The sequence below is a fragment of the Protopterus annectens genome, chromosome 13.part0 (genome assembly GCF_019279795.1).
Source record: "Protopterus annectens isolate FY-2018-M chromosome 13.part0, PAN1.0, whole genome shotgun sequence".
Classification (NCBI taxonomy): Eukaryota; Metazoa; Chordata; order Ceratodontiformes; family Protopteridae; genus Protopterus; species Protopterus annectens.
Genome location: NC_056747.1, coordinates 658436172 through 658451906, shown reverse-complemented (window position 1 = coordinate 658451906; position 15735 = coordinate 658436172). Strand labels below are relative to the sequence as shown.

Sequence of the window (15735 nt, the reverse complement as noted above, 5' to 3'; positions counted from 1 at the left end):
AAAACCACAGACATTTAAACTTAGAACCACAGTAACTTTTATATTTCCTACACTATTTTCTATATTGTTTTGAAATATTTCAACACTTAATTTGGTTTTGCCTTGCAGGCTCAGTTGAGGCATGGCATCAAGCTTGATGCCTGCGTGGTAAAAGAATTTCTAATTTGAAATCAGTGATATCAGTCCTAATTAGGGAAGAAAATGGAGCTGAGGAACTATGGTTACACCTTAGTGCTTGGCTGTCCACTATTTCCCAAAAAAGGAAGTTACAGGAATGGTCTCAGCAGTTTACCACTGCACTTGAGAGGAAAAGTGAACACTGTGCAGGATTTCCTAAAAGCCATTGCTGTTCTGTTGAAAATATAACTAGACTTGTATATCCTGATGTATCATGGGTTATAGTGTGCACTACATACAATGTTTTGTGCCGGATATCTGTTTTCACAGTGTTGTTTTCAAGTCATGGATGGATTTTTCTTGATTTTGGGTTTCATTACATTTGGGAAGAAGTCTAATGTTGCAGTTTGTATCCTTGATCAGACTGTGTTGTATTTTAATTGTGTCATTGATGTGTTTGCTCACGTTGAGGGACTTGAGCCTTTACATCTGTTTTGATATTGTGTCTTGGTATGTTGGCAGTTCTGTAATTTTAAACGTTTTGTATAGCAAGGCAAATTTTTGAAAAGCGACATTTCTGAGAGTTCAGTATTTAACATAGATCCTAAATAGGCTCTTTCATGAGCTGTGAGCTTCATAAATGAAATGCTTCCTTTGCCTTCAGATCTCACTGATTCAACAGGGTTGAAGTTTGTACTGTATCTTCAAAGGCCATTTTTTCTGGTGACTTTTACCTCTGCTCACTACACAGATCCAAATTTGCTTCAGAATAGCTCCTCATTTCTTCCTAGAAGTTTATTGATGTATGCTTTAATCTGTCCATTCACATCCCAGTAAGAGACATGAAATAGAGGACAAGATACAGTGGATATAAAAAGTGTACACACCACTTTTAAAATGGCAGGTTTTTGTGATATAAAAATGAGAACACAATAAATAATTTCAAAAATATTCCCACCTTTAATGTGAACTTTAACCTGTACAGTTCAGTTGAAAAACAAACAGATCTATTAGGGGGGAAAATATAAAAAATAAAAAACGTACAAGAAGCTGGTTGCATAAGTGTGTGCACACCCTTAAACTAATACTTTGTTGAAACACCTTTAGATTTAATTACAGCATTCAGTCTTCTTGGGTACACACCTGCCATCAATTAAAGAGACTCTGATTAACCCCAAATAAAGTTCAGCTGTCCTAGTAGGATTTTCCTGATATTTAGTATCAGTTGCCTGCTACAGCAAAGCCATGGTTCACAGAGAGCTTACAAAGCATCAAAGGGATGTAATTGTTGAAAGGTATAAGTCAGGAGAGGGGTACAAAAAAAAAATCCACAGCATTAGATATACCATGGAACACAGTGAAGACCGTCATCAAAAAGTGGAGAAAATATGGGATGTTGCAAAGAACTGGATGTCCCTTCAAAATGAAAAGACGAGATGGAAACTCATCAGGGAGACTGCTAAGAGACCTACAGCAACACTGAAGGAGCTGCAGGAATTTCTCGCAAGTACTGGTTGTGTACTACATGTGACAACAATCTCCCATATCCTTCATATGTCTGGACTATGGGGTAGGGTTGCAAGACGGAAGACTCTTATTACACAAAAAAACATCCATGCCTAGTTAAAATTTGCAGAACAATACTTCATGTCTTCCAAAAAATGTGGGAAAATGAGACCAAGGTTGAACTTTTGAGCCACAATTCCAAAATGCACGTTTGGGGCAAAAACAACACTTCACATCACCAAAAGAAAACCATCCCCATGGTGAAGCATAGTGGTGGCAGTATCATGCTTTGGGGTTGCTTTTCTTCAGCTGGAACCGGGGCTTTAGTCAAGGTGGAGGGAATTGTGAACAGTTCCAAATACCAGTCACTTTTGGCCCAAAACCTTCAGGCGTCTGCTAGAAAGTTGAAGATGAAGAAGAATTTCACCTTTCAACATGACATTGATCCCAAGCATACATTCAGATCAACAAAAGAATGGCTTCACCAGAAGAAAATTAAAGTTTTGGAATGGCTCAGCCAGAGTCCAGTCCTAAAAATCTGTGGGGTGACTTGAAGAGGGCTATGCACAAGAAATGCACTCACAATCTGACAAATTTGGGGCACTGTTGCAAGGAAGAGTAGGCAAATGTTGCCAAGTCAAGATGTGCCTTGCTGATAGACTCCTACCCAAGATGACTGAATGCTATAATTAAATCAAAAAGTGCTTCAACAAAGTATTAGTTTAAGGGTGTGCACACTTATGCAACCAGCTTATTGTACTTTTTATTTTGTATATTTTTTCCCCTAACAGATTTGTTTTTCAATTGAATTGTACAGATTATAGGTGACATTAAAGGTGGGAAACGTTTTGAAATGATTTATTGTAGTCTCATTTTTTATATCACAAAAACCTGGCATTTTAACAGGGGTGTGTCCACATTTTATATCCACTGTATATGATTTGTGTCCACTGTCAGATGCAGATTGTCTCTGAAGTTTGTATAAGTTTAAAGAGGTAGGCCAGCTGTTTAACTTCATTGTTTTTTGTCAGTAGAGGTTGTGCTTCAGTGAAATAGACTTTTTTCCAAATTGTCGGTGCACTGCTTTGCCCTTGTAGCACTTAAGTGAGTGGTCAATGCTGGAATGTTTTAAGGAATTTGTTTTTGTTCGGATGGGATATGCTTCATGTTGGTGTCAAAATAGAACTGTTGGGATTCCTGATACCTCTCAAGTATCTCTAAGTTTGCTCTGTCCTGCATGAAAAGTGTGGCTATGAGATGCATATGAAGGGATTTTAATGTCTAAGTAATATTTGTTATATTCTCAGTCTTGCTATACTTCAGGAAATGTTTATAAAACCTTATCGTCTTAGGTTCTGCTTACTAAGTGAGTATAATCAGTTTTTAAAAACTGTTCCAGATTCATGTGGTAAGAGGCTGAAGATGGGGATGGGGGTGGGGTGTGGCTGGGAGGTCATTTCTTTTCATTCAGTACACAGATGCTATTTTGGGGCCATACAATGCATTCCCATTATTATGTTGATTTTAGAAGATAACTGTACTCAAGTATTGAACTCAATGCAGGGGACCTCTGTAAGATTAAATGATATGTTGAGCAATTAAATTGTTATAGTATCTGAAGTAGAAAAGTGCAGAGGAATTTTTTCATCAACCTATTTAAATAATTTCACATAAGAACATACTTTTAAGTTGGCTTTGAATGGAAAATGTACAAATTCTGGGCTCCTGCATATTTTCTTAATTTTTGTTCCTATACTTGATAGTGTAGTATGTATACAGTAAATTTAAATGTGGTTTTAAGCAGACTGGTGTATGAGTTACCTCCACTGTGTTTATTCTGAGGAAGTGTCATTGGTCAAGTTGATAAACATGGATTCCTGAGTCCAGTGGCAAAGGCACTACAAGAATTAGACCTGCTCATATGAGTCAAATCCCACAGTGCCATGGAAGCTTTCTCTTCTCTAGCTGCCCATCTAAACTTAAATTCGCCACCTTTTTGATATTAATATCGTATCATATCACTGTAAATTTATTCCTATGATAACAGTAGTGTTATTAATTAGTAAAAGTAATGAAAACAGACCAGTTAAGGCAGTAGAAGAGCAATCGTGGTTCCCTATAAATGTCCTTAATTAAGGTGTGGAAATTTTGGGTACGTTTGGCAGATACGTTGAACTGTATCTAAATGGTTTATTTATCCAAAGCTATTACTGTTGTTAAGAATTTTTACTCTTAACTGGAAAACAAGAAAACAGTTTCAGTGAAACACATTTTTTGTATGCTGACGTTTTCAGTAGAAAATTTTGATGGACATCCTTCAGCAAAGTTACACGGTTTTATTTTAATTTAATGTAATGTAATTTATTTATTCTTTGCTTGTGCAGTTTAGAAGACACTCTGTGTCATTGCTCAACTATGTATTTTAACCATTCTTCACAGCTGGAACAGAAAGTAGTAGCTAGTGAAATCTTTAAGGACAAAAAAGACAACTACCCCCAGAGTGTGCCAAAACTGTTTGCCAGCTCGCGACTTAGTAAGTACCTGAATTCCCATATTTTCCTAATCTGTTTAATTGTTGCATGCGTCATTTAAATAAATGTAAACAAAAATTGGATCTAAAATGTTTTTTTTTTATTTTTCAGATAATGAAGATATCAGTGCCAAAGTGCTACAGGTCTTGGGAAATGAAAAAATAAAGGTATTAGTAAGCCTTTTTTGTGTAAGAATTGTTTCCATTTATTTGCAGTACTTATAAAAAAGACTGAACATAGATTTCTATACTTGCTAATGGAGTTGATATAAAAAAAGAACAAGGAAAGTCTAACTTTAAACTTCCTGTTTTCTGCACTTATTTCTGTTTTTGCCTTTTGGCATTTGAGACTTGGCTCTTAAACACCATCTGTAGCATTATGATTGGGTCACTGAGGTGCAGATTTTTTTAAATCCAGCCAAACCACAGGTTATCTTCACCTCCCTACCCATGTATGTAGTTTGGGAGATGATATCCTTGTAAATCCAGTGCATTGCTCTATACCATACTCTTAAGTCTTGATTAGGGATATGGGAATTGTTGCAACTGTAGACCATCACTGAAAGGCTCTTTGTGTCTGCTGTGATTTAATTGTTCAGCACAGCAGTATACTGTTCCATGGAATAAGAGAATAACAAACATGCCAGTTTACCATTATTTTCTTTAAGGCTATGTTACTTTGTGTTTTGAATTTCATCTTTTCTGAAGTTGATTGAGTGATGTACTGTTTGTGTTATAGTATGCAGTTCCTGTTACAAAGTATGACCGGAATGGTTACAAGGCAAGAAATCGTCAATTGCTTCTTACTCAGAATATTGCCTTCATTGTAGAAGAGGGAAAGATAAAGCAGCGAATAGAGTATTCAAATCTAAAAGGTAATTAAACCTGTAATCCATTTCAAATAAGCCGATTCCAGTTTTGTAAATCGAGTAGTAAGTACAGATTTATACTGTTGTATGCCTCTGTTCATAGTCCTGTAAAGTCATTTGCATACATCCCATGTGCTTCTGATACAGTAGGTTTGAGAGGTCACTTGGTGGAAGTTCTAGCTTGGCTGGAGTTTTCATTTAGTTTTTACTGATTTTTTTTTTTGTGTGACCTTCCCACTCTTTGTTTTAGATTGTTAGTTGGGATATTTTGCAGTCACCCTAATGATAATGGATAACAGCTGGGTATAACAGCCCCGTGTTTCTTATGCTTAGTCAAACGCTCTGCTTGTTTTGTGCTGGTGAGGTCATAAGGCTGAAATATCCATATCCACAGCTTGTGGGGTTTGGCTTTATTGGCCTGTAATTGTCCATTGAAATGACTTAAAAAGAAATAAGTCATGGGCATTCAGAATCACTATATAGCTGAAATTCCTGGTGTTCATAAAGGTCATTTCTGTATATCCCATGTGCCTCTGATACAGGAGGTTTGAGAGGTCACTCAGTGGAAGTTCTAGCTTGGCTGGAGTTTTCACTTATTGTTTACTGATCAGTCCTGTAAAGTTAAAATTTCATGACTTACAGCAGTTATGCTGACTGTGGCCATGTGACTTATTTTATCTTATTTATTTTGTGAATTTGTTTACCGGGAAAGAATACTGATCAATCAGTTATAACAAATTTCAGTCTCTGCTGGGGGTGGAAATGTAGCAAACTAAATAATAATGATATATCAACAGTATAATGATAAAGCAATAGGAGTTGCAATGTAGTACATCATAAAGAAGAGGTGCTATTTGACATAGTTAACAATATATACAGTACTGCAATAATTTACTGAGTAGAGCAAACAATATGTATGCAGTATATACAGAGATGTTGCAGATAGAATATTGTGCATAATAAAAGTAAGTAGTAAGGAAGGATGAAAGAATGAGATGATATATGCCAGGATAGAAGGTACACATATTGAAGGGAAAATAATAAGGGACTAAAAATATTATGTTTGAGAGAGGTGATAGATTCAGTAGGTCATAATAATTTTCTGTTTTACATCTGTTATGCTTCCTCCTACAGGAGTATCTGTAAGCTCTCTAAGCGATGGCATATTTGTTATCCATGTAAACTGTGAGGACAACAAGCAAAAGGTATGAATATTCAGACATATTTCTGTAAACAGAGATGCAGACTTTCATACATTTGTCACTTAGATTTTGTTATACCAAAGCCTTATAAACTTGTATCAGTGTGACTTGCTTATGCAATTTCACAAGTAACATTTGTAACATTTGCTGGGAAAATGTAAAAAAAAAAAAAGATTATAATGTAAATGCCATTCATCATTTTGCCATTTATCATGAATTGCAATTAGCTGTCTCTACTTTATAATCATTAATCATGAAGTATTTAAGTCAACCCATGGTGGTTAACTTTTTTCGTGATGTTATTTAGATATTGTGAATTGGCATTAGTGAATCCTGATTTATATCTCTTTACTGGATGATACTGGGTGGCACAGTAGTGTAGTGATTACCGTTGTCACCTCAGAACAAGAGGTTCTCTGGCTCAATTCTCAGGTGGGGTGCCTTCTGTTAGGAGTCTGCATGTCCTCCCTGCATTCACATGGGTTTCCTCACACATTCCAAAGACAATACAGTAGGTGGATTGGACACCCTAAATTGGCCGTGTGTATGTGTGTGTGTGTTTGTCTGTGTGTGTGTGTGTGTGTGTGTGTGTGTGTGTGTGTGTGTGTGTGTGTGTGTGTTTGTGTGTCTGTCTGTCTGTCTGTGTGCACCCTCCGAGGAGGGTTGGGCCTTGGGTTAGTAACCTGTACCCATAAAATACATAACTGCTACAAACATGAGCACTGACAAGTGTTCATTGTCTGATGTACCACATGGTGTGTAAACACGAAAGAGAGGGAGAGAGACTGGATGTACTCCACACCCTTCATGGGGAACAACTTTTCTTTTTCATTGTGTCACACGGAATTCCTGAACACTTCTGGTGTTAATGTTAATAACAGAGAGAGAGAAAAAAAGAACATACTGTGTTGCTTAACAGCATGCTTGTAAGAAAAGCAAGAATGGTTTCTTGTCTGAAGTGTGGTACTTTGTGTACTTCGAACTGGTTAGAGTGCTGTGATTTGGGAGAATTGTATTTGGCTACTGTCAAATAAGTGCAAGTGTATCAGCCACTTGAAATGCAGAACCATCGAAAAACAGGACCACCCTTCAAGTATTCACTGTCATCTGTCTGTAGTTTGGTCCATTTCTTCAGGAAGAGTTTTCATTGAATGCATACTTTGATCAAAACCTACATTTTGGTGAAACCTGAAGAGAGGGTAAAATAAGTGTTTTCTTTAGGGAAAGCTCCCTATGCCTGGCACCTTTTCAGCTTTAATAATAAACTCCGAGCTGATTTTAAGTAGGGAAGGAATGAAGATTCCCCTGTTACAGAGTTTCATCAGATTTTTGATGAAATGAGACCTTGCTGACATTTTCCATCCCAATGTCTGACTGTCAGATCTTTATATTAACTTTGCACCCTTGAATAAATTAAACTTTAACAATTTGCTCAAATCTTCACCATTGTTAAATTCATACAGCCATTTGTTTCATAAAGTAAAAACCTGTCTGTATTAACTTAAATATAAGACTTCTTTATCAGCATTTGGTAAGATTAACGTATAGCTAAGATCCGTTTCAGTTGCAGTACAGTGCAATGGAATATTTTTCTTAAATGATTTTAGATGTTTAAAGCATGTATGCCATGTTTTTTTTTTTCAGTTTTGCCTACACGATTTGCTTCACAAGAATACAAAGCAACATTAATAACCCCATTGTTTTGCAGTAATTTAAACATTTCTAAAATATTTCTTCCAGATATCTGAATAAATGAAGGCCTCACCAGGAGATCTGTTTAAAAGTACTACAACTAACCCCCCCCCCAAAAAAAAAATGCAAGCATTCTTTAAACTGTAAGCCCCTTTCTGTATGTAAAATTAGATATGTTTCCAGCCTAATAAATGTCCAGTTGTATTCAGTGGTGGACTCTGTCTACCCACAGATAGAAAAGTGGATGAGAAATGAATACTGTTGAGCTGCTATTGTACTTATTTTCTTGTCTTGAAAAATCAACATATTTGCGACAAGTAAAAAAAATATATGACCTTACTCACAGAAACTTGCCTTGTTATATCATCATAGACCGTGATCAGGGTAGTTTCTTTTATGACAATGCTGTTTCATCCTTCCTGGTTTAGTCAGATCTTAACTTTAAAAGGTTTTCTTGCCACCAGTTGTAGCTGGCCTTTTAGAATATTCTGTATACTATGATACATTCTCACGTAGTGCCGTAAGTTATTCCTGACAGTGCCTTTTCTGCATAAATATGATTATATATGTCTGTTCCCCTTTCACATGAAGTACAGTCATGCAGCTATTGATAAAATCGACCAACAGTGAAGCACAGAGTTGCTTAATAATTCAGCAAAACTAGTCTATTCCTGTTGCCTCCTTAATCCGTATCATAATAATATTGGCAATGAAATGAGAGAAAAGCTTTACATAAGTGAATTCAGCACAAGAAAGCCATTCATGCTCTTCCTTGCCAGAGTTTGATCTATCAATATGTTTCTGTTTTGGCACTTTTTTTAAACATTAGCTGTATTTTGCATTTATTTGAAACTCTGCATTCTTATGGACTGAGGGGGATTAGTTTAGTACATTTCTTTGCAGTGATCGTTTCTATATCCTCTACTACAAAACACACATTTGAATCTCACCAGGGGCCAGGATAATGTAGTTCTGTAATAATTATGAGGTTATAGTTGGGAATATCACTTTGCTCTCACCTTCCCCTTTGTGGTTGGATGGCCCTGCTTCCTCCAAGGTCTTTTTTTTTTTTTTTTTTTTCCACAAAGACTGCACAGAAGCATTACTGTTTATAACTACTAGAAATCATTACTGTTTTTCTAGTGCCAAATATCTGTCTTTATAACCGTGATGACAGCTTCAGGTTATTTGCTTCTTCTGGGAAAAACTCTCTTACTTCGTACTGTGTTATGATTTTGAAGTGAGTTTTGGCTGAAGCTCAGCTTTGACTTTAAATTATGTCACAAATCACTAGTTTTGCTTTGGAGCTACCAACATCCAGTTGTCAGCTTCTTAAGGTGTGCAAGCCATTAATACTAATGCAGAGCTTTAAAGAAAAACTGTTACCATCTGGGTTTAATTCTCGGATGCAGACTGCTCACTGTCCATTGTTTGCTTTGACATCAACTTCTACTGCCTGTTCTTTAAGCCTTCCAAGCACTATTCATTTTTTTCACAATATCGGATGACCTACTGTAATAGTCTTTGTAGCCATGAGTTACACTGGCACTGTGCCATACTTTCACCACTTTTCGCTGCATTGTGTTAGCACCTTGCCACATATCATGCCAAATCTACCATCAACTGCACGTTCCACTTCTCTGTTCCTTTTTCCATCATGACGGTGATTTGACAGCTTTTACCACAGCCCACACTAATGTGCTTTGTTTTTATAACTATTACAAATCTCCAAGTACTGGTCTCTAAATTCTTGGACTCTTAGGCAGGATGTTATTGGTGGTCTTTGATAATTTCTTAGGTAGTTACTAGGCATGTGATTCAGGAAACTGCTGAAGAACCTATCTCAATTTCCCAAATCCTGCAGAGTACTTTCTGGTAGTTGGAGGCTAAAGGAATCAAACCATGGGTTACAGGAAACTGCTTGTTAACAGCCATATCCTTACTCCTTTGTGCTAACTGCCAGATGCTGTCTCAAAGATTCTACACCCCTTACTGATGTATTGCCGTGTGTGTGAAATACCAGCAATTTCTGTTTGTATGACTCACTGAATGGCTTTCAGCTGAATAATGTTGTCTATAAGGAGGACTGTGAGGGTGTTGACTATTACCTTGCTAAACTGTCAAGCTTCAGAACTGCCTTATACTCGAGAATAAAAATGTTAGATCTGAAACTGTTGTCTTCATTTGGTCTTCAACCTGTGGGTATAGGCACCGACATCGGTGCCAAGCCAGTCATATCCAAGCTACGGTGCCAAAATTGAGCTCCTCCCTACCCATAATGCCCCCCTCTCTCACTACCTCAGATCTCATTTACCGCTATTAGAGCAACAGCGGTCGACTGAGCTCCTCGGTTTTTGAGTGTTTTTCTAGCCAGTTTAGCCTTGTTACATGTACTGTTTTCTTTCTGTTTTCTATAGATTTCCTTCTTTACCCTACCCTCATGTTCTTTGCGTAGCAAAAAAAAAAAAAAAAAATCTTTTTGAGCTGATAGATTCCCCTTTCTAACTTGCTCTTTATTATTCTTGGATGTGGCTGAAAAATATGATAAAGAGAAGGCTGCAGGATTTAAAAAGTGTACTGGGTGTGGAGACAAGCTTCCCCCTTCAGATACTCACATCCAGTGTATTGTATGTTTAAGCCCCAGTCACCTGGACTCTGAATGCTCCATTTGTGCAGGCTTCAGTGCCCATACTGTCACGGACACAAGGAATAAACTTATTTTAAAGGGCTTGTTACCTAGTTCAGCTTTTGTGGGTGCTGAGACTCAACTTAAGTCGCCCAATGTGAAAAGGAGGGAAGGGGGTAAGAAGGAGGTGAGAGAAAAAGAGAGGGAGAGAGAAAAGTTGAGAAGCAGGGCTAGACCTGTGGAGAAGTGGAAACTGATGGATTCTTCCCCGTCTGTTGGGGAACCTTTCCCCAAAGCCAGGACCAGGCTGTCTTCACCTCCACTGAGATTTTTTTCTGAACCTCCTGAGATCCTATTGGCCTCTCCCAGGCATCATTCCAGGCCTGAATCAATGGCTTCCTCTGCTAGATCATCCCGGAGTTTGGCAGAGAGAGAAGTGGAATGTCTGAGACAGTTTCTGTAGGCCCATATCCAGCTGGGGGTCCTTCCCACCCCCTCTCCTTCGGGAGCAGTGAGTTCCCCTCAGGTCTTTTCTGGACATCCTTCTTTCCCGAGCCACATGTCTTCAGGGCCTGTGGATGTCAGAGCTTCTGGTATCGAGGTGCAGGCATTGACATTTTTGGTTTCTTTGCTGACCATGGCCTTGAGTTCCTCGGTGCCTTTCACTTTTGTGCGGGAGAGCTCTCACAGCCATAGTCCTCTCAGCTATGGGTCCAAGGGGTTGGCGTCTGCATCCAAGTTTTCTGTGCTGTCCCTTCCCCTCGGGATCTCGGTGCTGAGCAGTTTGGCTCTGACTTCCCCATCGGCACAGATGGGGTCAGGGGTCTCTGTTCTGGCGGCATTGAGCACCTCCACGCTGATGCTTTCGGCACCAATTTCCCGCTCTCTGTTGGCGTTTGACGTGGTAGAGAGGGTTTTATTGACCTCTATGTCAAGATCCTCGATGCCACCCCCTCTGGATCCTTTCTTTCCTCAGCCGGAGTCTAAGCTCAGTATCTCTAGTCCTCCACTTCAGGGACAGCCTTCCCTGACTCTCCAGAGTACCCTCCCTGTGGAGCCCCAAGCTTCTGGTTTTCCCCAGAATCCCTCCTCCCCCGTGGAAGTCCACCAGAAGCATGTGTGCAAGAGGAGGCACCTTAACTCCAGAGACTGTCACTGAAGACAGCAAATGAGATGAAAAGGGAGGGCTCTCCAAGATTTCCCTCTGACGATGTCCCATTTGGAGACATCATGGAAATTCTGCGACAGAAAGGTGGGTGGTCCTCCCAAATCCAGACAAGTTGGTGTTCCTGGAGGCATTTGGAGGAGGCCCATCTACCTCCTGGTTGATCTTATTGCCCACTGGGTGTGGAAGGAACTGGACACAGTAGAACTAGTACCCAAGTGCCCTGATAGTGTTAAGTGCCCCACCGGATAGAATGTTTTGGCAGAAAAGTGTCCCTGTTGATACCTTGGTGGCTGCAGCTGCCACCAAAAAGGAGCTTGCCCAAGAGAGCACCTCTCCATCTATGTGACAGGGAGTCGAGAGTGATAGGTTGGGGAAGTGTTTACACTTCAGCGACCTTCTCTTTGAGGGTGTTAAATTATATGTCACGTTACCAGGCTGCAGAGATCACTCATCAAGGAGGTTTCTATGTCTACACCAGAGCCCATGTCTGCTGAGGAGAAGAAGGTTTTCTTCTGCAAACTGGCTACTCTTAAGGCTATCTCTAACACCTCTATGAGGTTCGTTTCTTATGATACAGAAGGCGCATCTAGAGCAGCAGGTTCAGGCATCACCATTACGGTCACACCTGGATGAGGCTGTGTAACTTCTCTGAGCCCTTTAAGGCATCCTTCATGTATGCCCCCTTTTACGGGTTGACCTTGTTTGGTCCATCCTTGAAGGAGACTCTGACCCAGTGTGAGAAGGATGGCAAGACCCTGTCTGCCATCGGGATCTGCTTCTCTACTCCTCAGCAGTCTTACCCCAGGAATCAGAGAGGTAATAAGAAGCTGTGCTTCTGGAAATCCAGGGCTTTCCATTAGGACACACTGGCAGACTCTTCCCCCAGAGGCAGATAGGGAATGATATTTTCAAATGCCACCCTAGAGGCAGAAAGGCTCTGAAGGACCAAGATTCTCTGGACTCTCATCCGGACAGACTCTTCCAGCAACCGTGAAGTGTTGCCTGACTGTTCCACCCTGGAGGCAGGCAGGGGTCACTTTTCCTTATACTCATCAGTCTGGGAAGCCATCACTACAGATCGATGGGTACTGAGGATAATATCCAGGTGTTATTCGATCCCATTCATTCGTCCCCCAAGACCCCTGAAAATTCTCCCGGATATTCCACCCACTCACAGGGAGACAGCCAATCAAGAAATCTCCAAGCTGCTTATAAAGCGAGTCATCCAGCCCATCCCCCCAGAGCTATCTGGATCGGGTGTCTACTCAAGGTTCTTTTTGGTGTCCAAAAAGACAGGGGGACACAGACCCGTCTTGATCTTGACCCATGTAAACAAGTTTGTTGCCAAGATGAAGTTCCAAATGGTTACCATTCAATCTATCCTTCCCTATTTGCAGAAGGATTTCTGGATGTGCTAAGTGGACCTCCCAAGATGTGTATTACCACATAAAGATAGACAAATGCCACAGGAGGTTCGTACGCTTCCAGTCAGAAACCAGGCATTTCCAGTTCAGGGTACTCCCCTTTGGTCTCACCACAGCCCCCACAGTGTTCACCAAAGTGGTAGCAGTACTTGCAGTGCATCTCAAGCTGCAGAAAATACAGGTTTTTCCCAACGTGGATGGCTGGCTTCTAGTTACACCCACCAGGCATCAGCTTCTCCTAACCAGAGACCAGTTTCTCCAGTTAGCCTCGACCTTGGGCATCACCATAAACTTTCCAAAGTCCAAGTTGGAACCTTTCCATTCTCTGGACTTTATAGGAGCACAGTTAGACACTTCTCTGTGCAAGGTCTTCCTCATCAATGACAGGATTTACTCCATTCAGCTCCAGGTTTGTGTTATTCTTGAAGCTTCTGTTCCCTCACCGTCTCAGATTCTTCAAGCCCTAGGCTCTATGGCAGTAACCAACTTTAATCTACCCCTGGCAAGACTGAGCATGCATATCCTTTAGTGGATCATAGCCGTACAGTGGTCTTTTCTGGACAAACCTCTTTCTCATCCCATTTGCTTGTCTAAAACCTGCAAATTGTCCCTTCTGGGGTGGTTAAATTCCCAGAACTTGACAAGAGGTCATCCTTTCTTGGTTCCCGCTCCTGTAGCTACAGTCACCACAGATATCTCCTGGCTCAGGTGTGGGGACATTGTCTGGGATGGACTGTTCAATGGATGTGGTCAACATTCTGGAGATGAGGGTAATGCTTCTGGTGTTGCAGGCACTTGATTCATTTCTCCCCTGAGGAACGATTATGATACAGATGGACAACATGTCAGTAGTCTAGTATGTCAACAAGCAGGGAGGAACCTGATTATATCCCCTGTGTCGAGAGGTGATGTGATTGTGGGAATGGCCTATTTCCTCCGACAGCTTTCTTGTCGCAATGCACATTCCGGGGAGTTCCAACATCTTGGGAGACAAACTCAACAGGACCATACTGTCTCCTCGTGAGTGGTCATGGAAACGGTCTGTTTTGAACATGATCTTCCAGAAATGGGGTCAACTTTGCAGTGATCTCTTTGACTCTCCTTCCAAAGCCAAGTGTGCAGCAAGTTCTTAGCCCTGATCCCCCCCCAATGGAGAACTTCCCAGAGACGCTTTAGTTCATGCTTGCCCCCCCCGGGTCTGCTGTATATATTTCTTCAGAAGGCAAAAAGGTTGAGGTACCGAGTCATTCTAATTGCCCCTTTGTTGCCTTGTCAGGTTTGGTTTCCTCTTCTTTGGTCTCACAGTGTCAGCCCTCCCTGGATTCTGGATCCTTGTCTAGATCTGATATTCAATCCGGAGGGCAAGTATTATCTGGATGTGAAGAGTCTGAAGCTCACAGCTTGGTTTCTGCAGTTCCAATGATGGCTAGAGTTCCCAGACTTTCCATCCCAGGAAGCATATTTTGCTTTCTGCTCACAAGTCATCTACCAAAAAGATTTATGCCAGCAAATGGAAGAGGTATTCCACCTGGGCGTCACAACATAGTATACATCCTTTTACTGCCTCAATACCTTCAGTCTTAGAGTTTTTGGCCTGTATCGTCAACGAAGGAGCCAGTTCCTTTACAGTTAAAGTCCAACTTGCTGCCATTTCCCATTACCATGTAGGACTTGAGGATTCATCTTTAGCTGCTTCTAGGTTATGCAAAGCCTTTTTGAAAGGTACATTCCTTTTACGGCCAGCAGTTAAGGATCCTACTCCCCCTTGGGGCCTAAACTTTGCACTACAAGTGCTGATGTCCTCACCTTTTGAACCATTGGCTAGGGTGGATCTACAATATCTGTCTTGGAAGACTGCTTTACTAGTGGTTCTGACCTCATCTAAGTGAGTTTCGGAGTTACAAGCTCTTTGCATTCAGTCACCATACTTTGTTTTCCATAAGGACCGTGTCTTTCGTAGACCAAACACCTCATTCATGCCCAAGGTAATTTCTGAAGCAAACATTAATCAAGTCATTCACCTTCCCATTTTCTTTCCGAAGTTTCAGAACAAAGGGGAATATCAGTTGCATATGCTTGATGTTTATAGGCGGCTCCATTTCTACCTAGATAGAACCAAAACTTTCAGAAAGTCTAATCAATTGTTTGTCTCATATTCTAAAGCCAGATTGGGATCTCCTGTCTCCAAAGTAACTATTGCTAATTGGATTGCTAAATGTATCACATTTACTTATGACAAGTATGGTGTTTCTCTTTCTTCCTCAGTAAAAACACATTCTACCAGAGCGGTGTCTACCTCATCAGCATTTTCATCTAGAGTAGCAGTGGATGAGATATGCACTGTGGCTACATGGAAGAGGTCTCACGCCTTCATATCTCACTACAAATTGGATGTTTTATCCTGGAGCAGAGCATCTTTTGGTTCTGCCGTGTTCTGAAATATGCTTCCTTAGGGCCTCCCGGGGTACAAGCAGCTGGGGACTCTGTCCCACAGGTTGAAGACCAAATGAAGACAACCATTTCAGATAAAGAAGTTATGTACTCACCATAGCATTCCATCTGAGTTGTTGCTTTTCATTTGTCTTCAATCTTCCCTCCCTC

The 15735-nt window shown here is 40.5% G+C and overlaps 1 protein-coding gene across 3 annotated transcripts in view; it reads left to right on the top strand.

Moving 5' to 3' along the window:
- The window catches only part of MYO1C (myosin IC), a 1794562-nt gene that overhangs the window by 1688098 nt on the left and 90729 nt on the right, over positions 1-15735 (top strand). For all 3 annotated transcript variants that reach the window (XM_044054342.1, XM_044054344.1, XM_044054343.1), the window contains exons 26-29: positions 4063-4156; positions 4266-4321; positions 4893-5028; positions 6157-6227. In XM_044054342.1, coding sequence (XP_043910277.1) covers positions 4063-4156; positions 4266-4321; positions 4893-5028; positions 6157-6227 — 357 coding nt within the window. The remainder of the gene's footprint in view (positions 1-4062; positions 4157-4265; positions 4322-4892; positions 5029-6156; positions 6228-15735) is intronic.